General features: G+C 36.6%; 4 protein-coding genes across 10 annotated transcripts; 3 read left to right on the plus strand and 1 right to left on the minus strand.

The window, feature by feature from the left end:
- Nucleotides 1-424: 424 nt before the first annotated feature.
- Nucleotides 425-3769, plus strand: LOC101204379 (putative pentatricopeptide repeat-containing protein At5g43820). 5 transcript variants are annotated; one of them, XM_031884803.1, is made up of 3 exons: nucleotides 425-2546; nucleotides 2860-3270; nucleotides 3368-3769. In XM_031884803.1, the coding sequence occupies exon 1, from the start codon at nucleotides 629-631 to the stop codon at nucleotides 2345-2347; it is 1719 nt and encodes a 572-aa protein (XP_031740663.1). In that variant the 5' UTR covers nucleotides 425-628; the 3' UTR covers nucleotides 2348-2546; nucleotides 2860-3270; nucleotides 3368-3769. The 5 variants fall into 5 exon arrangements, with proteins under 5 accessions (XP_031740663.1, XP_011654278.1, XP_031740664.1 ...); XM_011655976.2 differs by having other exon boundaries at nucleotides 425-2408; XM_031884804.1 differs by having other exon boundaries at nucleotides 425-2355.
- A 503-nt stretch (nucleotides 3770-4272) lies between these two features.
- LOC101204624 (epidermal growth factor receptor substrate 15-like 1) lies at nucleotides 4273-15265 on the plus strand. 2 transcript variants are annotated; one of them, XM_011655977.2, is made up of 13 exons: nucleotides 4273-4764; nucleotides 5522-6593; nucleotides 8138-8356; nucleotides 8467-8666; nucleotides 8892-8966; nucleotides 11309-11380; nucleotides 11456-11554; nucleotides 12125-12196; nucleotides 12285-12399; nucleotides 12677-12745; nucleotides 12893-13196; nucleotides 13326-13410; nucleotides 14383-15265. In XM_011655977.2, exons 1-13 carry the CDS (start codon nucleotides 4645-4647, stop codon nucleotides 15031-15033), a joined length of 3153 nt encoding a protein of 1050 aa, XP_011654279.1. In that variant the 5' UTR covers nucleotides 4273-4644; the 3' UTR covers nucleotides 15034-15265. The 2 variants fall into 2 exon arrangements, with proteins under 2 accessions (XP_011654279.1, XP_011654280.1); XM_011655978.2 differs by having other exon boundaries at nucleotides 13329-13410.
- A 136-nt stretch (nucleotides 15266-15401) lies between these two features.
- On the minus strand, nucleotides 15402-17501 carry LOC101206061 (coiled-coil domain-containing protein 115). Its single transcript, XM_004145506.2, has 6 exons — nucleotides 17242-17501; nucleotides 16768-16885; nucleotides 16369-16521; nucleotides 16129-16184; nucleotides 15882-15969; nucleotides 15402-15764 (listed from the first exon to the last, which is right to left on the minus strand). The coding sequence occupies exons 1-6, from the start codon at nucleotides 17428-17430 to the stop codon at nucleotides 15631-15633; spliced, it is 738 nt and encodes a 245-aa protein (XP_004145554.1). The 5' UTR covers nucleotides 17431-17501; the 3' UTR covers nucleotides 15402-15630.
- A 111-nt stretch (nucleotides 17502-17612) lies between these two features.
- Nucleotides 17613-21176, plus strand: LOC101206302 (protein canopy-1). Of its 2 annotated transcripts, none has more exons than XM_031883968.1 (9): nucleotides 17613-17815; nucleotides 18196-18222; nucleotides 18381-18460; nucleotides 19122-19194; nucleotides 19321-19375; nucleotides 19743-19794; nucleotides 19898-19922; nucleotides 20021-20112; nucleotides 20793-21176. In XM_031883968.1, the coding sequence occupies exons 1-9, from the start codon at nucleotides 17714-17716 to the stop codon at nucleotides 20842-20844; spliced, it is 558 nt and encodes a 185-aa protein (XP_031739828.1). In that variant the 5' UTR covers nucleotides 17613-17713; the 3' UTR covers nucleotides 20845-21176. The 2 variants fall into 2 exon arrangements, with proteins under 2 accessions (XP_031739828.1, XP_004145555.1); XM_004145507.3 differs by having other exon boundaries at nucleotides 17615-17815; nucleotides 20796-21176.
- The last annotated feature ends 359 nt before the right edge of the window (nucleotides 21177-21535 follow it).

A 21535-nucleotide genomic window follows, 5' to 3' on the forward strand; every position in this document is an offset into this window, starting at 1 on the left:
ATCGTAGATCGAATAGATACTATATCGATTCCTAAAATCCATATCTTATTCTATCTTGGTCATGAACTTTTAGAAGTATATGTTTTGGTCATTAACTCATAAAAATAACATATTTTGCTATTTGTCGTTAATACTCTATTAAATCTCTAATAAAATGGTGAAGTGACTTTTATATTTTAACGATTAAAATATCAAATAAAATAATTACTAATAATTAAGGTTTAAACTTTTAGTCCGATGCTATATGATAAAAGGACGATGATCTGATCGTCACCACCATCATGAGTCATTTTCATTATACTTTACTTTTTCGATTTATATGTTTGACATAAGTTTTGTTAATATTTTAAAGGCTAAAGTCATTTTCATTATTATTTGTTTTTTTTGCTGATCTATTTTTTTTATTATTATTTCGAAAAGTTAATATAAATCGTAAATTTGTTAATATATTTACGAATTTTGGTCGATTCCGGTGATAAACTTTATTCAACGGCGGTACTGAACCCGCCGTCATCACCGTTAAGCAGTTCACACCAGGCGAAAGTCCAATCGTCGTTTTGCCTCACCTCCTTGAGCCACTCCTATACTTATCTATCTGGCTTCCAGCGCCGATAAATCGATACCTTCTATGGCATTCGGCGCTTCCCGGCGTCTTATTCCCTATCAACTCAGAGCCTGCTTTTTGGGGCTTATTGCCAGTGGCAGGTATCACTATCCCTTAATCCACTCGCCGTCGCCGGCTTTATCATACTTGTTTTCAACCCTAGATGAACCATCAAATCTATTTGATGATGGTCTTTCGGGTAATGGGGATCGAAATCAACGCTGCATAGACGAGCGATTCGTTATCAGTGAACTTTCTGATCTTCTACTAGTTAATCCTTATGGTTCGGTTTATAACACTCTCAAAGAGAATTCCATTGAGAAACAGATGCCAGTTAGGGCAGTTGATGGATTCTTGCTTCCAGAAGAGAAATTGCGAGGTGTTTTCCTTCAAAAACTGAATGGTAAAACCGCAATTGAGCATGCATTAGCTAATACTGATGTGATTTTGAGTCAAGATGTTGTCAGCAAAGTATTAAACACTGGGAGTTTAGGTAGCGAAGCAATGGTTACCTTCTTTTATTGGGCTATTAAACAGCCGTCGATACCTAAAGATGCTTCTAGTTACAACATAATTCTTAAAGCTTTAGGTAGAAGGGGTTTTTTTGACTCCATGATGGATGTTTTGTACAACATGACACGGGAGGGAGTGGAGGCTACATTGGAAATGGTCTCCATTGTAGTAGACAGTCTGGTCAAGGGTCACCAAGTTTCTAAGGCACTTCAATTTTTCAGAAACTTGAAAGAAATTGGGTTGAAATGTGATACTGAAACCTTGAACATTCTTCTACAATGCATGTGTCGACGATCCCACGTTGGTGCTGCAAACTCCTTCTTTAATTTAACCAAGGGGAATATCCCTTTCAATGTCATGACATATAACATTGTAATTGGTGGATGGTCAAGATACGGTAGGCACGGTGAAGTTGAGCAAATGTTGAAAGCAATGGAACTTGATGGATTTTCTCCAGACTGTCTGACCCACACCTATCTTATTGAGTGTCTTGGCAGAGCTAATCAGATTGATGATGCTGTCAAGATTTTTGATAAAATGGATGAAAACGGCTGTACACCAGATGTTGATGCTTACAATGCAATGATCTCCAACTTTATATGTATAGGTGATTTTGATCAATGCCTGACCTATTACGAGCGTATGTTGAGCAACAGATGTGAACCTGACATGAACACCTATTCGAATTTGATTACTGGCTTTCTCAAGGCCAAGAAAGTAGCCGATGCACTAGAAATGTTTGATGAAATGGTGGCAAGAATAATTCCCACTACGGGGGCAATAACATCCTTTATTCAACTTAGCTGTAGTTATGGTCCTCCACACGCAGCTATGTTAATCTACAAGAAAGCAAGAAAAGTTGGATGTAGGATATCCAAGAATGCATACAAATTGTTGCTAATGCGGCTTTCTTTGTTTGGTAAATTTGGCATGCTATTAAATATATGGAATGAGATGCAAGAAAGTGGTTATGATCCTGATGTGGAGACTTATGAGCATGCCATTGACTGTCTCTGTAAAACAGGGCAGCTTGAAAATGCTGTACTCGTCATGGAGGAATGTTTACGTCAGGGTTTCTTCCCAAGTAGGCGAACACGTAGTAAGCTTAATAACAAACTATTGGCCTGTAATAGGACAGAGATGGCATATAAACTCTGGTTGAAAATCAAAGTTGCTCGTCATCAGGAAAATCTGCAAAGATGTTGGCGTGCCAAGGGATGGCATTATTGAACTTTCAGGTCATATCAATTACAAACATGTCTTTTTCTTCTATTGTTTCGGTCCTTTGAAGGTTAGTAATATTTCACAGAAGTCATTCTACTAATGTGTGCAGGTCGTACTTAGGATGTTTTATAGTTGTTGACTGCTTACTTTTTTTTTTTGTTACATATACGAGAGTGTCTATGAAATTTCTCGGGCTTCCATTAAGGTAAATCTACAAAAAAGTGGACTTGGGCTTTGTTTATTGAATCTGGATTGCAAAATGGAAGAATTCTTATCTTTACATCACATTTATTCTATTTGCATTGACTTGAGTCCTGTGAGCCCTGTTTCTTATGTTTTGTTCGTCGGGATTCTCCGACTCTTTTTATCGAAATGAAGGATGAAAGTTAGTTAAATGGGGTGCAGGGAAGTTTTTTTCACTGGGTTTCTTATGTTACTATTCTATTTGCTCTGTTTCCTTGTTTATTACGTTTCGTTTATCAAGGTTTTCATTTATTCAATTAGTTCTGACATTGCAGGGCCGTTGTTAATGCATATGGAGCTTCATCTGATGCCAACGGCCACATCTCGGGTGACATGTCAGACCACTTTGGTCATTCATTTAGTTACGGATGTACACGCCTTTGATAAGAATGTTTTTCTACCTCAAGTTGACCACAACCGCAACATAAAGGACTGATGTGCTGAGGTGCCCACCTTAAGCTTTCTTAGTAGGATTTAAACCATGTTTCAAATATGGATCAACCTACTTGATTATATGCTTCTCAATCCTAGCCAATGCCAGCCACCCATGAATCAATGAGGCCTAGGTATGTACTGGCAAGTGGTAATGAACATAACTAGAATGACGGCATTCTTGTCAAGATGTATCTGGATATTTTCTAGTGAACCCAACCCAGCACATTGTCACGTAAAATCATTTCTAGTAGGTATGTACATACGTTAGAGTAGCTTCAGAATCATTTTAATGTAGAAATAAGCACTAGCATCCATCTTTGAACTGCAAGTTTTTCCCACTTTTTTCAGGTTTCTCTATCAAGTGGACCATACCCATTGAAAGATATGGGCAATAACTTAGTTTGAAGAATAACCATCCAAGGCAGGGATTAATAACTTGAGTAAAAGCACTTTCCACTGAAAGTACGAGTAGAGTCTTCAAGTAAAGCTAAGTCAGAAGCTGTCGGCGAGGTTCACATCTGCAAGAAAAAAGAGAAGAGAGCAAGTAGACAGAGAAGAAGACAATGTCCACAATCATTAATTTAACCCAGAGGAGCACCGGAACCATCTAATTTTCTTGTAAATTGTTGCGCAAAAATAAAATTTCAAGTTTGCTTATATAAATAAATAAACAACAATGTTATCCATCAACAACGTCGTTATTGAAACAGATGATTTTCGCAAGGATTGTTTTTATTCTTTTTTCTTTTATGAGTGAATCCTTTTTTGCTTTCTATTTGATTGAAGAATGTATTTCTATATTACGTTTGTGGTTTTCTAAGGAAATAACCGTTGGAACTAAACTAATATTTTCACGAAACTTTATCAATTGGAAAAAGGATTGTTGATATATGGAGCATAGCTTATGACAATAATTAAAAAGTTCGTACATTTCAAATAAATATAAAAAGTAGTAAATTTGACTAAATATTGGCAATTTGACAGAATAATTACCAGCCAAATTTTAGATTCTAAAAAGAAGAAATATGTGATATAATAATTCTCACAAAGTAAAAGAAAAAAAGAAAAAACTCTCATGTATGTATATATATTATATATATATATATATATATATATATATATATATATATATATATATATATATATATATATATATATATATATATTATATATATATATATATATATTAATTTTCCATTTTAGAGAAAATAAATGAATGAAAGATGTAATATTACTTATTACCGGTTGCTAAGACAGCGAGATTGAGAGAGGAATTTAGTGTGTAGAAATGGTTATGGTTACCTGAATTTTCCTTTCATTTTTTATTCCTTTCCTTTGTTGTTGTTCGGTATATTGGCAATCGGCTTCTTGTCTTCTCCCACTTCTCCACCTTCGCTCGATCCCTCGCTACAGACCACACCTCATCCCTCTCAACGAGGACTCCAATTTCTCAACAGACCTACCATCTCATCATTTCTCTGCCTTCCTTCTCACTGCTATGGTTGAATTGTCTGTTCTCCACTGGGATCATAGTTTCATTACTGCCTACGGGGATTCTCTGAAGGAAGTCTGATCTACTATTTGTTCTACCAGCGGGATCCAATCCAGGGGGGGAGGGGACTAATATGGATCAGTTCGACTTATTCTTTAGGAGAGCCGATTTGGATGGTGATGGGAGGATTAGTGGAGCTGAAGCTGTTTCTTTCTTTCAGGGCTCCAATTTGCCTAAAAATGTTCTTGCGCAGGTTCCTTTTTTTGCCTTTTCCTCCCTCTCTCACCTTTTCTTCTTTGGATTTCTCGTGCGTTGTTTGTCTTAGATCAATGGCGTCCATGTACTTGGATTAGGTTGCGAATTCGAAATCCATAAGTTGCTCGCTTTTCACTTCAATACTTTGTTTCTCGGTATCATAAATTGAGGTGCCTGCGCTTCGTGGAAGAGTATGTTTATGAATTAGGTGCTTGCCAGTATATTTTAGGAAAGTTCTGGTGTGTAATTTCCTACCTAGAGTTTTTCGTTTAAGTTCTGGTGTCTAATTTCCTACCTAGAGTTTTTCGTTTAAGTTCTGGTGTCTAATTTCCTACCTAGAGTTTTTCGTTTGGTGTTTTCTTTATATGTATCTGTTTTGAAATGTAATATTTAGATATAGGTCGTCACGCATTCCACCGTTAGACCTATGGTTGAAATCTATAACTTCCTCATGTGATTGAATTGACAATCTTCGCGTGCTTTGTTTTTCTGATATGGTCAACGGATGCTGCTTTAGTCTGGTTGTACAATACAAGCTTTTACAATCTTGCGTTGTGTAGGTATTCTGTGTCTCCACTGGTACATATCATCTGTAATGTGTTGAAGCTATTATGTTAAGAGGCTCGCTCTTTTACTCGATCCTATAATTATATTCATTGCCGACTGGCACCATTTGATAAGAAATGATAGCATGCTTACAAATCTGTCATTGTGTGAACGGTTGTGCCAATCAAGGTTATCTTCTCTACTTGCAGATATGGATGCATGCTGATCAGAGAAAAACAGGTTTTCTTGGTAGACCGGAATTTTATAATGCTCTCAGACTTGTGACTGTTGCTCAAAGTAAGCGAGAGCTAACACCTGAAATTGTAAAGGCAGCACTATATGGTCCTGCTGCTGCGAAAATCCCCCCACCAAAGATTGATCTGCAGGCTCTATCTGCCCCTCAATCAACTTCAGTGCCTGCTGCATCTCCTCCACAGATGAGTATACCTGCACCAACAGGATCTCAAAATTTTGGCTTTAGAGGACAAGGGGTTCCAAATGTGGGTGCGAACCAGCAGTATGTATCAGCCCAGCCAAACCCTTCCATGAGGTTACCTCAAGCCACACCTGGTGGTGTTGCTTCCAATATGCAACTGGTTGTTTCTTCTGAACCTTCTGGAGGAGGAAATCTACTGGGCTCAAATCTTTCAAACCCAAATGATTGGCTCAATGGAAGGCCAGGTGGGGTCCCTGCTGCTGGGCCTAGAGGAGTCAGTCCTTCCCTGCCTTCCCCAGCTACGTCGTTATCTCCAGCTTTAATGACTTCGCAGCCTATGCCTAATGATAGAGCACCAGCTGTTACTGGTAATGGATTTGCTTCTAAGTCAGCATTTGGTGCTGACATGTTTTCTGTTACTCCATCTCCACCTAGACCAGAATCTTCTGGATTCAACAATGCAGCTAATAGTAGTATTGGTCCATCAGCGATTGTTCCAGTTTCCAGTGTATCCCAACCTTTAAGTAAGTCCACATCATTGGAGTCATTGCAGAGTGCATTTGTTTCAAGACCGTTAGCTGGTTCACAGTTTCAGCTTTCTCAGTCAGCACCGGAACCTAACAAGGAGGTTCGAGCAACAGGTCCATCGCCACTTATATCTTCTGGGATCACAACTGGAGCCAGAAACTCTACTTCTGAAAATGCACAGTTTACTTGGCCAAAAATGAAACCAACTGATGTTCAGAAGTACACAAAAGTTTTTATGGAAGTAGACACTGACAGAGATGGCAGAATTACCGGTGACCAGGCACGGAATCTATTTTTAAGTTGGAGGTTACCTAGAGGTATATACTCTCTCAATTCTTTTATTTTTAATTTAAAATTTTTAAATCTATACTGTCATTTAAGATTGTAGTTGAAGCACGTGTTACTCGCTTTCAAGTATCAATCAATTTAGTGTGGTTTTGGCCTTTGGGGGATTTAGAGTATATTGTTAATGTCAAAGGCATGGCATCGTTTCCTTTTGATGGCTTATCTCTGAAGTGGGCATTTAGTTTATTGTTCTTTCTTTATTATTAATCCTTTGAGATTCTTTATTTTAATCCATTTTTAGACCATGTAAGGAACACGTTGAATAAAGCTTGAACATTGTTATTACTTCCATATGATTTTCGTGAAACCATTGTGGAGAGCCTTTAAGCCAATCCGTTTTTCTCCATCCTGGGTAATAACTGTCCAACATTCCATTTGTCAGAAAAATGGGCTTTGGGTAACTCAGTCTGTATTGGAGCTTGTCTTCTTATTGTCAGAATTCAGGTCATATTTGGACAAGTACTAGTTTTCTAAAGAGCTCATCAAGTTACATGCCACTAGTTCTTAAACACAATATTGGCATAGAACGCTAAGTTTCATATGGATTTTTGGATCCCCAGCTTCAAAATGAAGACAGTGGAGGTATAGTATGAGATTCTTGCTATTTGGAACTTAGGCCGTAGAAGAAACCTTAATCTGATGAGGAATTGAAAAATGGACTCAGTTACTTCCCTCAATTGATGATCATTAGACTATGCATAGGGAGGGTTCCAGTTTTGGAGCTAAAATTTCTCTTAATTCATGAAGCCAATGAAATCTGTCTTAAAGAGGAAAGAAGTAAAAAAAAGAAAGCCAATGTTGGTTGGTTTATCCTTCCTCGATGTTCAGTTTGGAATTTTCTTTTTCAAAGCATATTTGGGATGACTTTATCATTGACTTCATACTTCCTTGAGAAAAAGAGTCTTCTGGGGGATATTGGTGGCTGTGTTCTTTGGGGCTATTTGATCGAAAGGATAGAACAAACTTTTGAGATATTCAGCAAAAAACACTTGAAAGAAACCTTCTGCTTGTGTTTATAGATGGCCTGCGTGTTCCTATGGTTTTTCTATTATTTCTCTTTTATCCTCGTTCTCCTATTCTGGTACTACATGGAAAAAGTGGTAAATGAACATATATATGCTCAATGAATATGTATTGAAGGTCTGCTAGAAGTTTAAAGGTTTTATGATTATTTTCACCTTGATACAATAATATTTGATAATGCCATTTATTCTACTTTTTTTTTATAAAAAAATAGGCAACTCCTTTTGCATATTCACAATTTGAGTCTTTGGAAACATATTTGCTTTCTAACGTAATGCAAGGTAGAGAGTTTTAGTTTAAGAAATTGACTTGGTACTTTTCTGCAATCCCTAGGAAGTTATGCATGCCCATTTATTTTTTCCTTGTTTCACTGAAGCTCTTGTAAAGTTTCTTTAATGATTGATGAATGTTCTTTTTTTTAAATGGAGACAAACGATTGATGAATTTTCTTTTATTTTATAATATATACTGAAGCCATGTTTCATATTCTCAGAGGTCTTGAAGCAGGTGTGGGACTTATCTGATCAAGACAATGACAGCATGCTTTCTCTCAAAGAGTTTTGTTTTGCCTTATATCTAATGGAACGTTACAGGGAAGGACGGCCACTTCCAGCTGCACTTCCAAATAATGTTATGTTTGATGAAACTCTGCTGTCCATGACAGGACAATCTAACGTTGTCCATCCAAATGCAGCTTGGAGTCCACGTCCTGGTACTTACCAAAGTTGTCAATTGCACTTATTTTCTTTTGGCCTCTTCTCTCTCTCTCTCTCTCTCTCTCTCTCTCTCTCTCTGCTCTAACTTTTCCTTTGTTGAAATTAGGATTTGGACAGCAGCAACCTCAGGTCACTGCTCGGTCAATGGCACCAACTGCAGGATTGAGACCGCCAACAAATATACCTGCTTCAAAAGCTGATGGTGCTAAACTATCCAATGAGCAGAAATCAAGGGCTCCGGTGTTGGAAGATTCATTTCTGGACCAGTCTGAGAAGGCTCAAGATGCTGCAGCATCTGAGAAAAAGGCATTTCCTTATATCTATATGTCAACTTTCACAAATTGTTTTGGAGAGGACCTAGTATCTACTTATTATGAATGTGGAATTCTTTTACTCCTCATAAATTCTCCCCATATATCCTGTTAACTGTACACGTTTCTTTCTTATTTTCCTTGTGAATTCAAGGTTGGTATATTTTCACCTGATATGCAATATTGTTCCCTCTAATGTTTCATGTTTCATCCTTGATAGGTTGGAGAAACTGCGAATGTTATTTTGGATTCGAAAGAAAAGATTGAATATTATCGCACAATGATGCAGGAACTTGTAAGTACTCTTTATTGTTCTTTGCTTTCAGTTTCTTAATAGTATCTGTGCAACATACAATTCCAAGTCTAAGTTAATTCTACAAGCTATACACGAATTTTTGAACTTTTTATTGTGTGCCAATAATGGTTACTCATATGCTAGAATAATTGTCGTACAGTAGTCGTTATCTCTGTATGAGCTGACAACTAGATCTGATCAGTTAATTTTAAAAGGTGCAAGTTCCTGATTAAATTTGGTTTAATAAATACTTTCTTTCTAAGCACGGCCCCCAATCTGTGACTGACTATAGTCACTTAATCATGAACCCCTCAATCCACGTGGCATTTCTATGTTTGAATAATGGAAATTTTGTTGGGTATGTTAACGTTTTTCTATGCCAAAACTGAGTTAAATTGCATTTCTGGAACCTTTTATTCACCCCTCTACTTATCGACTCACTATCATGCAAACTGCTTAGTGCTCACTTGTATGATTATTATAACCGTCCTTTTTGTTCATAAATGGAAATAGTTTAGGAGAATAGAAACGGTTTTACTGCTTAGTTTTCTGTTTTTGGAAAACAAGTTTTCATTAGAAAGAGAGGATAATACAAAAAAGTGGGAAGGCCAAGACGATCAACCAACTCAACTACAAATGATGTGCGAATACTCGAAACAATAACAAAAAGTTCCTATATAAGAAGAAAATACTGTCCAACTGTTTATCGGTCGCTACATACATTTAAAAAAAGCCTGTTTCTTCCGCACTAAGTCTACCAAAAAATAGCTAACAGACAAAGATCCACAAAACTCTCACTTTGACCTTGAATTTCTGATTTGTAACCAATGGAAGGCAGATGTCAATGATGCTAGGGAGGCAGCACTGATGACATTTGAAGTAAAAATCACTGTACCAAGTATATATATGTGTACTTTGAGAAGAAACAAAGAAGCTGTATTAAACAAAACAAAAACAAAAAAAAAAAAGAAGAAGAAGAAGAAGAAGAAAAAACAGAAAAGGAACAGCCTAAGGGTGGGGCAGATTGAACCCCCCACAGAATCAAACAAGAAGAGCCCTCTAATTGTTTAAAATCATGAGAAGGCTATAATTACAAAAGAATATAATGTAATTTGTGCACCACCACGATGCCGTATTTGCACCAAAGCCCAAAAGGAATAAAAAAAAGTAAACTTATCTTCAAAATTTCTACTGTTCTGTTCGTTCCAAAGATGCCACAAATGCGCATGAGTCACGTATCTCCATAAAATTCTCCCCTTACCACAGAAGTTTCCACCATTCAAACCATCCATGAGATCCACTCATCTATTTTCTTAGGACAGCTAGCTACCCAAAACGAGTTAAGAAGACCACTTCACTCTTTAGCAGCAAAATCGCAATGAAGAAACAGATGATCGAAGGTCTCAATCTCCTTTTGACAAAGAAGGCAGATAGACGGGGTGACAGACCAGTTAGGGAGCTTCCTCTGAAGTTTATCATGGGTATTCAGACTTTTATAAGCAAGGGACCAAAGGAAGATCTTCACTTTTTTAAGAAATTTTCAACTTCCAAATGGGGTTGACCATAGGAAGTTTAGAATCACTGCCGTATATGGTGAGAAGCAAAATGAAAGAGGAGATGGTTCTATCTTCTATCCAATCTTGGCAAAAATGGGCCGATTTGGAGAGAGGTTGCATTAGGGTGCATTTTTCTGATTTTGTCACATGTGCTTTCATTCTGACATATACTTCGATACTATCTAGATGAAGTGTTTCACTTTCTTGGTCAGTTTCGAATTCCTTAATAATTTAATAATGGATCTGGGAATAATTTCCATATTACTCATGAGTGAAGCTTACATTGATGTACAAGAAAATCTCCCAGTTTTGTCACAAGCTCAAGTTCCGCAGGTAAATCTATCTAAATATCTTTAAAAGTTGCAATGTATAAAAGTACTCCAATATTTTATTCAAAGAAATGTCAATCCGAATACAATAGCCAAAAGGGGAACAAACTCAACCAAACCAACAAAATACTAGTATGGTTACAGAAAAACACAAATTACAATGGGGAGTAATTTCTAAGTAACTCTTTTAAGTAATTTCTCTTAAATTTCAAATTGCCTGTGGACATCTCTGAAGCTGCCCACTGACAAGGTTTGTGACTACTAAAATGATTCAAGCTTTTCGAGAGTGCACATAGGGTGAGGGGTGCGAGTTGTTGCGAAGGGGCTTCAGCTTAAATGCTAAATTTGGTATTTTTAGTGATGATTTCATGAACATTTTTCAAAAATATTTTCTGACTATTTTCTCTTGCCTGTGTAATTCGTTTAATTTTACATGTAAACATTGTCTTCTTTTCAGGTTCTTCATAAAAGCAGATGTGATAATAGATTAAATGAAATCACAGAAAGGGCATCTGCTGACAAGCGTGAGGTATTTCTATTCTTCTTTTTCTAGGTCCGCTATATTTGAGTTTTCTTTGCACTGATTTATGGCTTTATATTGCAGGCAGAATCTTTGGGAAAAAAATATGAGGAAAAATACAAGCAGGTGGCTGAAATAGCATCCAAGTTAACCATTGAAGAGGCAAAATTTCGTGATGTTCAAGTAAATACATACCTCTTGAACTGTGCTTCAATTTTATACCTGAATTTTTCATACATGCTTTTAAACCATTTTATTGCATCTACTAGAGCCAGCTGGTTAATCTGGCGGCTGTTGATGGTCAGCGGTCAATTGGAAAGTTTCTTTGTCTTGATTCATTAGTCTTGTGCAATTATCTTCTTTTCTTTTCCTTAATATACTAAGTGGAAGTTGCATGTGACTCAAGTAAGGAGATAATGCATATATATTCAATCAATCAACGTTAGCATGTATAGGCATGTTAGCCGAACTTAATTAAATACGCAATAGAAAAAAAAACAAAGTTAGAGATTGCTACATACATCTTTTTTTAGGAAGAGTTTATTGAGTGCTTGTGCATCTAATTAAAAAAAAAATAAGAAAAATTTATATTGCTTAATAACCGGAAGAAGATGCATCCAGAAGAAAATGATAATTTTATGCCACAAGGCCATATGCTCATCCTTCAATAAACAAATTTTGTCATTAGCTGCATCTGAGTTTTATTGTTACGTTAGTGATCTTACATTCCCCTATTATTTGTCATTTTTACAGGAAAGGAAGACAGAGTTGCATCAAGCAATTATTAGAATGGAACAAGGAGGAAGTGCCGATGGTATTCTTCAGGTTTGATTTTGCAATAGAACTGTGTGCTTCAATTTGCGACCAGCTATTCTGTGCAGTTGTCCGATACTGATGCTTTTTTTCCTTTCAGGTCCGAGCTGATAGAATACAATCTGATATTGAGGAGCTCATAAAGGCTTTAACTGAACGTTGTAAGAAACATGGATTTGATGTTAAGTCGGCAGCTATAATTGAGCTTCCAGTAGGTATTAGTCTCACATTAGCTTGAGGTTTATACTTTTGCTTCTTATATCTAGATTCCTTTAGGATGTGCTTCCAAAGGTTTCTTTTAGTCATTCCACTTCCTTTCAAGAATCTTCTCTGGATTTTTTAGTAAAAGAAAAGGTCAAGGAGATGTTTGGTACATTTGTTCCTGTGTTGACTTCGTACATCATCTGTGGCATAATATGACCCATTTCCCGTTCAAAGTGACTTGATGTATCTTCGTTTCCATTAGTGACATTTTTATGATGGATTTGATAGGTTGGCAACCTGGAATTCCGGATAATGCAGCTATTTGGGATGAAGAGTGGGATAAATTTGAAGATGAAGGTATGAGGGTGGTTCTTGACAAGTTCTTTGCTTCTCTGCACTAATAATGTTGCAAGTCTCAATTCATTGTCAGCATACTTTGGCTGGTAATTTGATTGAAATACGTTATATCTTTTGTTGATATCAGTTGATCAATCTTCCTTTCAGGATTTTCCAATGACCTTAACCTAGATCCAAAAGGTGTTTCTGCCTCAAAACCAAAAATGTCAGACAGTGAGAAGGATTTAGCAGATTATAACTCAACTCCTGATTCATCCTCAAATGCCAATGGCAAAACAGGGCACTCCTTCAGTAACATTAATCGTGGCCTTGAGAATGAATCTTTGTATAGCCACAGTGAAGATGGGTCAGCAAGAAGTCCGTATGGCAGCCCAGCTGCTAAGACACCTCTAGAAAGCCCTTCTCATGACTTTTCAGATGCTGGTTTTGAAAAAAGTCCAGAGGCATATGGGTAATAATGGACTCGTATTTGTTTCCTTTGTCAAAATAATGGATTCATATTTTTTATACTTGACTTCATGCAACTCTTTCATACATTCATTATGTTTATGTTATGGTTCTGATTTATTTCTTGCATCAGAAGTTTCAATGACTCCGCCTGGGGCACCTTTGACAATAATGACGATGTGGACTCAGTTTGGGGAATAAAACCAGTTAATACCAAGGTGAGCTTGACAATTCGATAGTTTATGTTGCGTTGCTGGGCTTGATAGATACTGAGATCTATTTGGGTTTATTATTTTCTTTTTGATGGGGACTGTTTAGGTTTGCTATCGTAAACAATTTTTCTGAAAAAAAAAATCTTGAGCATGATGATTATTTTTTTTCCTTCTGCTTTTGAAAGAATTGTGGACCTAGTATTTTTTGTGTATGTTTACGGTTTGTCATATATTAAGTGACATTATTAAGCACCTAAAACGTCATTCAACGTTTTATCAAATTTGTTTTATATAAGCATATAAGAAGGATAAAGGCAACATTTGTTTCATTTGCTATAATTTTCCAGGAAAAAAAAACTACATAAGCTGAAATGTTTAAGTAAAAACAGATGATATCATAAAATTAATTCATAAATATGCTCTTGGTCTTTTGATGTCATCTGTTTTTCGGGAATTGCATGGACTGCCTTATGTTTCATTTTAGTAATATCAATGTTGTGGTACTGGTATGACTTAAAGACGTGTTATTAGGATCGGTTCAATCTTAGAATAGACAGCCCTCCCCTAATTTCTTTTTGCTGAAGAATTTTAAATGCTTAATCCTGGTGGATGAACTTTCCATCAATAGTCACCTGGTTAGACAGTTCTTGAGAAATGAGAGGAAAAAAGTTTTCTTGTGTTCTTTGTACTTTCCTCGAACTTGTCGTGAGGAGATTTACCGGTTTTACTTTCAGAAATTTATAATGGGAAACGTACTCATCTAATTGTAGAGATTGCATGCAGAAGAGTCATTATGACGAATTTAACCTGCCCCAAGCCTCTTTGTTGCTGATTCTTTGTATGATTGCTCTATTTGAGAACATAGTTGCCCATGAATCATGATGTTATCGAATTCTAGTGTGTCAAGTTGATTGCATATGGGATTTCAGCCATGTCTAAACACTTATTTCTCTCCTTTTATTTGATGCCATCACACAGGAGCCAGACTCGGAAAAGCACAGAGATTTCTTTGGATCCAGTGATTTTGATACTAGCTCCGTCAGAACAGGATCCCCGAATGCAGATAGCTTCTTTCAGAGAAAAAGTCCATTTTTTGAGGATTCTGTCCCTCCCACTCCGCTCTCTAGATTCGGCAACTCTTCCCCTCGCTATAGCGATGTGGGGGATCACTACTTTGACAATTCCTCCAGGTTTGATTCTTTCAGCATGCAGGATGGCAGTTTTTCTCCTCAACGTGAGAAGTTCTCTAGGTTCGATTCGATAAGCAGTTCTCGCGATTTTGGCAATAATCAAGAGAAGTTCTCTAGGTTCGATTCAATAAGCAGTTCGCGTGATTTTGGCAATAATCAAGAGAAGTTCTCTAGGTTCGATTCAATAAGCAGTTCTCGTGATTTTGGCCATAATCAAGACAAGTTTTCAAGGTTTGATTCTATGAGTAGTAGCAGCATGGACTTCGGCCAGAATAGCCAGAGGCATGCCAGATTTGACTCCATTGGCAGCTCCAAAGATTTCGGCCATGGTACCTTCTCTTTTGATGATGCAGATCCATTTGGAACCTCTGGTCCCTTTAAAGTCTCATCGGAGAGCCACAGTCCGAAGAAAAGTTCTGACAATTGGAGAGCTTTTTAACCATTAGGTTCCATTCGAGTTTATACTTGTATCAATTCTCTTGTTTGCCCCCATCTTTGTCTTGTTCTTTATTATATTGAGCCGGTTGCCATTTTTTTTCCCCTGTTTTTATGGCTTGGAAGAAAGTTAGAACATGAGCTGGATGGTCATATTTTTGTATGTTATGGTGGTGCTTTATGTATTGTATTGATTTCGTGACATTGTTTTGAAAAAGAACACTTTTCTTGGTTCCCTTTTTGTGGGCAAAGATTCATTTTCACCCCCACATGTTGCCTCGAATATCTCCTTGAGAACACATATTGATGAAATTGGCAGAACATTGCTTGCATTTGTACTCTGATTATAAAGTAATATGAACGATAATCATGTAACAAACGACTCAAAATTCAGTCGTATAAATGAATTTATTTGTGGTGACTTTGAAGAATACAAAGTTTATATATTACGCGTGACACGCTTGTGAAGGAGATTGACAATAAAAAACTAAACAAGTCCGTTAATTTGGACTATAGGCATCCCATCCCATCCCACCTACTGTCATAGCAAACTTTGAGGAAATTACAACAAAATTTACCAGAAGGGAAACAAATGATTGGTTCATACTTTGGTGTCTTCCAATTCTTCCTTCACTTGTTTGAAGGAAGATGTGTCTTCCGATCCTTTCTTGACTTCATCAAAGGAAGATAACATTGCAATACGCTTATTTGCAATTTCAACTATAAGTTCAAGTGCTGCAGAAAATAAATTGCTGAGTATATATCATTATCATTTGCTTGAACCACACACAGATACACACAAACACACCCCTTGCCCCATTTAACGAGGAATGCAGATATTGAATAACTCACCGTTTTCAAATGAAAGTTGTGCTAATCGAAGCTTTGGGGAAACTAGAGTTCCGAAGGTTGAAAGTGTCCGTGATCGTTCCTTTTGTACCTACAATAGCATAATAGACATAGTATGAGGTGAGCCATTGTTCCACATCTTTACCATCGAAGGTACCATGGAGCAAAGGAAGAAGGAAAAACCACACTAATATATAAAAGGGAAAAGGAAAGTATGAGGCCAATGTTAGGAATAGTAATGAACACTTGCCTGATCATCAACGATGAGAGCATCTTCTTTCTTTAAAGAACTTTTCCCCAGATTATCTCCAAAATGAATACACGAAGAAGCGTTACATACTCTCCAATGATTAGAAACCAAACATGCAAAAACTTGAGTAAAAATAAAAGATCTCCAAGAGTGAATCATTAAGAGCATGCAAAAACAGTATTTGCAGATGCGTGGTGATCTTTTACGTATCTCCTAATAATAATAGAACACATCAATTACCGGAAAGATCAGAAACGTTGCGTTGCCGTAGCTGCGGACTACCAGATTCCCTTTGCAATTTGTCATTGTATTTTTCTTCCCCCAAACTGTCTCCACCTTCAGAGGATGTCCATTTCCTCAAGTTAATGAATGGCTGCATTCCTACAGAGCCATCTGTGTGTGTGGACATTTCAGTAACAAGTGTAAGTGTGTCAACATAGCGTTTTGACAATATTTAGTAGATGAACTGTTAACTAGATGAACTAATAAATCTTTCCATCTATTAGGGAATTTAATTGTATGATAGTAGCTAAAAGATGGTGTAGCAACTTAAAACTGTGCGTTAGAATGATTACAGAATTTCCTAGCTGGTTCAAACTTCAATAATGATATCCAAGAAGAAGAGATGATTAAGATTACCATCTCGTTCGTCCACCCTCAGCGATGTAGCGGCAGAATGGTTTTTCATGTCCAGTAATGCAGTGCTTATGCGAGAAGTACCCATAGAATGTCTTGCGCTCGCCAACTCAAACCATCCCTGTTACTCCAATGAATGAGCGAAGTTTAGAGTTACATTTCCGCAGCTAGCAGAAAATAAGAGATCACGAGTAAAAACAATCACGCAGGATCAGTAGGCCCTCAAATTTCATGTTGAGAATTTCACCAGGTAAGTCTTAAAATAGAAGTTGAGTCCTATTAGAAGACTGTTCCATTGCAAATAACAAATAGCCAGTCGTTTTAATACCTTATTAATTTCAACCATGTCAAATGCGTAATTTAGTCGATTTATTTTGTAGAAATCTGAAATTTAGAGAGCCATCACTTGATGTAGAGATCAATACAATGGAATAATAGTTGTAAGAATCAGGGTTTGGATGATCAATCTTCGCGTACCTGGCGTAATGTTGCGGACAATGCATCTAGGAGATTCAGATAATCATCCGTCGAGTCCAGAAATTGGAGCAAACATAGTTCTTGATCTTGACATTGGGGATTTTGCTGTTCTTGCTGCGTTTCTTCATCTCCATCTTCTTCCTCTGATTCGATTTCGGAATCCTGTGATCGGTTTTGTACTTCCTTCATCGAAAGTTCAACAGATTCTAAAAACAGAACCTCAGATTAACCTCAAATGCATTGCCGCCTACTGAAATGACTTACATGATTGGGCCGTATTCACAGCCCAATATGGATTGGGGCATATATTATTGGGCCTACCATTCTTGCGCCAAGCCCATACATTCGTCAAGTATACCGCCATTTTCTTGCTTCGTTTTGTTGACATTTCAGATTTGCAAACGGAGAAGAAGCTCTGAAGGCGTTTGGAGAGAGGTGAAATTCTTCAGAACTCCGATTCGACCAACCGTAAATGACGATCAAATTCAACGCCTGGGTTCTATTGTTATTGCTGATCTACTCCGCCGTCGTCGATTGCATTGATGACAAATGCGCCGCTTGCAATGCTGTTGCTGTAATCTCTCGTTCTTAACAATTCTCCTTCCCTCTTTGAATTCTTTTTGTTGCCTCTCGTAATTTGTTCTTCAAATATTGAGAATCCGTCATTGTTTTGATTATTTTTGTGTGTTGCGTGCCTGAATCTGATCACTGTCAATTACTGTTTTTCGAGTGCCTTTAACTTTCTAGCCTTCCTTTTCTGTTGCATTGTCTCATCACTTAGTTGTATGTGCGTGTATCTTCATCTTTTCTTTAGTGGATAATTACATTTTCTTATTTGATATTTAAGTAATTTTTCTTACTGATGTTGTATCGATCGTAATGCCACTAGGCAGCGCTGATGCTAACTAATTGATTTGCAAAAGGGGATCTAACTTCTGTATTTTTTGTTCGCAGGAGGAGATAGAACATGGACTTTCCAATGTAAGGCGATGTACCTTTCTATAGAAAATTTCATTCCCCCCTACCCGTCCCCCCATTCTTATTTCTGTTTGACATGGTTTATATTGTGGTAAGTTTTACATAGTGTCTAAGTGTAATAGTGGCTTCAGTAACCAAACAGTAATTACATATTTAACTAGGAAAAACCGAGGAATCATTTAGATATGAGACATCGGTTGGATTCTAAAGGTCAGCGTAAGGGGAAGGTGATTGATTACAGGTAAAACATCAACCTCCCGATTTTCAGGATGCCCTTTTTTCCTTGGCATGTTTAGAACATTCTTATTGTTATGTTTACAAAATGCAGTGATGCTAATAGATAGATGAAATGTTAAAATAGTTCAGTAGGAACATATGTTGGGACAATATCGGAACTTAAGAAATATTGGCTGACAACTAGCTTGCAGAAAGGCTTATAAAGAACCACGATGTTCAAAATTTATGAACTTAATGGCATAAGTCAGACCGTTCAAACCTCAGTTGAAGCTGATAGAAGGCGGAATCTGTTTTCTTATAATTCCAATTAGTCAAGCAATAAATAGTATTTGATATTAATCGAGCAGAACAGAGTTTTTTGTTACCATATGAATTATGAAACAAAATTTTATTGTTCACTGTAGTCACCAGATCAAGAGTCGTAGTAATTCTTATTTTATTTTCTTTAATTATATCAAAATGTTACTTTATTACTGAGATACCACATTCAGTTCAATTGATGAATTTAATGTGGTAAGCAGTTAGGAACTGTTTGGGTGGAAAGCCTATTAAAGTTAATTGTTCTTAGTTGCCTTTTCCAAATTAATCGGGTTTTTGTTACTGGGTTGCTTTTAAATAATGAATGAACAACACATTTTGTAAATTGTACACTTAAATTTCGGCAGGGTTAGTGAGCTAAGAGTTGTCGAACTCCTGGATGGGCTTTGTGAAAAGATGCAAGATTACACTATTGAGAAGGTATTCCTCTTTGAAATTATCCATTTGATCATAGTTGGATTGGAATCTAGAAGAATAGTTCTTTTTTGACTGTCTGGGGGCTTATGTGTGATGGTTGGTTCATCTGCTGTTGCCTTCTTGGTGCAGACAGGTTCAGCTGGACAACAGTGGATCAAGGTGGATAACTGGGACAACTTGACAAGTATGTAACGAATTTAAGCTTCTGTCTTTCAATGAGTTCCTTCTCACCTATGTTTCTTTTGTTGTTGTCTTCGATTTTGTTTCTCTTCTTCTATTGACATTGTCACTCAAACTCTTACTTAACTTGTTGTATGTTTGATAGCTAACTGTCGTACACTTAACTTTTTAACTTAATACATAATATAGTAAAGAAAAAGAAGCTGGTGACAAGAATCACAAAGTGGCCTGGACTGAATTTATTTAAATCTTGGCCATACCCTATATTTCACTTCCTTGTAGATAACTGGTGTTTATAGCTTATTCCAATTTCATATGAAACTATCTTTGTTTGCTTGTTTTAATGTAAACATTTAACTATTTTGTTACAGATAAACAAGAAGCTCGGGCTTATTCTAAAGATATATCAACGTATTGTGGGAGGTGAGACTAATTGTGATGATTATTCAGCGGTCATAGTAATCCAGCTGATTCATGTAGATTTATGATTTTCCCAATCTAATGTTGTTGTTTATTAACGAAACAGATTATTAGAGGAAACAGAAGATGATGTAAGTTGGCATGCTTTGGCTCATAAATAAATACTCTCTCTATCTGCTTTCCCCTCATAACAGATCTAATCAATTTCTTGATATTGATAAACCTGCAGTTGGCAGAGTTGATTAAGAAAGGATCTGTCAGCCCAGGTGACGTTAGCAAAGTCCTATGCCATGATTTGAGCAAGCATTGCAGCAAGGCGAGGTAATTTTTTATGTGCGGTTTGAAATTCTTCTGAAGAGTGATTTTATATCAATTTCAAATGTTATTCTGACCCTTTATTCTCTAATGAGTATGGTATTGATAATTATTATATTTCTTGACTGGTTCTTCAAAACAGCTTTCTTAGGTTAGATTTTGCTTTTGGTTTTTCCGTTTTTAAATTTTTTCCTTGTTTACTTCCAATTTCCATAGTGCAGTTTTCACTTTTCTTAAAGAAATATATGAATCCTTGTTCAAATCTAAATAACAAGTACAGAAAAAACTACTTTTTTTTTTTGTTTTCAAGACTTGGCTTAGGTTGTGGAAACGATGGTGGAAAATGGATAACAAAAGAACACTTGGCTTCATTTTCAGAACTAAAAATTGAATGGTTATCAAATAAGACCTTTAACTAACTGTTGTTTTAGGTACAAGGCAAAATAATTGTAACTTGTAGAACATCTAAAATTATGATATCAAACCTAAACTACTTTATATAACAGTAACTTATGAACTTACCTACCTCAGAGAGTCTAGATGGCAGTCCTTAGTTGTGATAGAGAGTAAAACCATAGCCATCGTTCTAGATTGCCATTCTCTTTTCTTCACTTGACCATTTTGGCAGATTTATGAAATCTATAGTTTCAATACTTATAAATAGTTGCCACCTTGTTTATGTGTAGCAGCGTTCAGCTGAATGACGATGACGACGATGAATCAGATGGAGAACTATGAAAAGAAGATGGCTAGAGAGAGAAGCCATAAAGGATGCAACAGTTAGCCTATTTCAAATTGAGAGATATGTGCTTACACGCTTATTTTCTTATATAACAGTAGAACTTTGATGGCACCTTGTACTACAATTTTGATAGAAGGCTAAAAGGATGGGGGTATGCTATGCTGATTTAAAAGCCAGAGTATAACTTAGGAACTTGAGGTAGGCTTCATCAGTGGGACTTTTCTCCAAGGGACCAGATCCCAAACATGCATTTATTGAGCTAAATGATCCGCAAGTAAAACTAACCATTTATAATAAGGTTATGATTGTGATATTAGTAACCTCGTAATTCACATGCCAGCCATTTATTATCTATTATGCTGAAACAATTAGGTGAAAAAAAAGACGATCTGGCTAGTTAGTTTTTCAACTGCTTTTTGCTCACAACTCCTAAGCTATATTTGGCATGGCCATGTCAGTATCAAAATTTCACTTGTTACTTATAGTGGCGGCATCACATTTTCAAAGTTTCCTTTAAATTATCATGTGAATACGTAGCCCTTGCATTACTTTGTAATCTTGTCTTTATGCTTTAACTTCCATAGAACAACCAAGCCAATGTGGGGTTATATTTGTGGTTCCTGAAAGAGAATTTCTATGTTTGCCATTAGTGTAACTACAATTACTGTATTGTTATGATTTTATTAC

This window comes from Cucumis sativus, chromosome 4 (assembly GCF_000004075.3).
Source record: "Cucumis sativus cultivar 9930 chromosome 4, Cucumber_9930_V3, whole genome shotgun sequence".
Lineage (NCBI taxonomy): Eukaryota > Viridiplantae > Streptophyta > Magnoliopsida > Cucurbitales > Cucurbitaceae > Cucumis > Cucumis sativus.

Bases quoted from the DNA above. Each gene is read 5' to 3' on its own strand.
- LOC101206302 (XM_031883968.1), top strand. From the start codon at position 17,714: ATGACGATCAAATTCAACGCCTGGGTTCTATTGTTATTGCTGATCTAC. The intron at 17,816-18,195 runs GTAATCTCTCGT...TTTTGTTCGCAG, and splicing joins CCGCTTGCAATGCTGTTGCT to GAGGAGATAGAACATGGACT. The intron at 18,223-18,380 runs GTAAGGCGATGT...ATATTTAACTAG, and splicing joins TAGAACATGGACTTTCCAAT to GAAAAACCGAGGAATCATTT.
- LOC101204624 (XM_011655977.2), top strand. From the start codon at position 4,645: ATGGATCAGTTCGACTTATTCTTTAGGAGAGCCGATTTGGATGGTGAT. The intron at 8,357-8,466 runs GTACTTACCAAA...TGTTGAAATTAG, and splicing joins AGCTTGGAGTCCACGTCCTG to GATTTGGACAGCAGCAACCT. The intron at 12,746-12,892 runs GTATGAGGGTGG...TCTTCCTTTCAG, and splicing joins GGATAAATTTGAAGATGAAG to GATTTTCCAATGACCTTAAC.
- LOC101204379 (XM_031884805.1), top strand. From the start codon at position 629: ATGGCATTCGGCGCTTCCCGGCGTCTTATTCCCTATCAACTCAGAGCC.
- LOC101206061 (XM_004145506.2), bottom strand. From the start codon at position 17,430: ATGAAGGAAGTACAAAACCGATCACAGGATTCCGAAATCGAATCAGAG. The intron at 16,522-16,767 runs GTAATCTTAATC...CCACACACACAG, and splicing joins GAGGGTGGACGAACGAGATG to ATGGCTCTGTAGGAATGCAG. The intron at 15,970-16,128 runs GCAAGTGTTCAT...ATGCTATTGTAG, and splicing joins CTCTCATCGTTGATGATCAG to GTACAAAAGGAACGATCACG.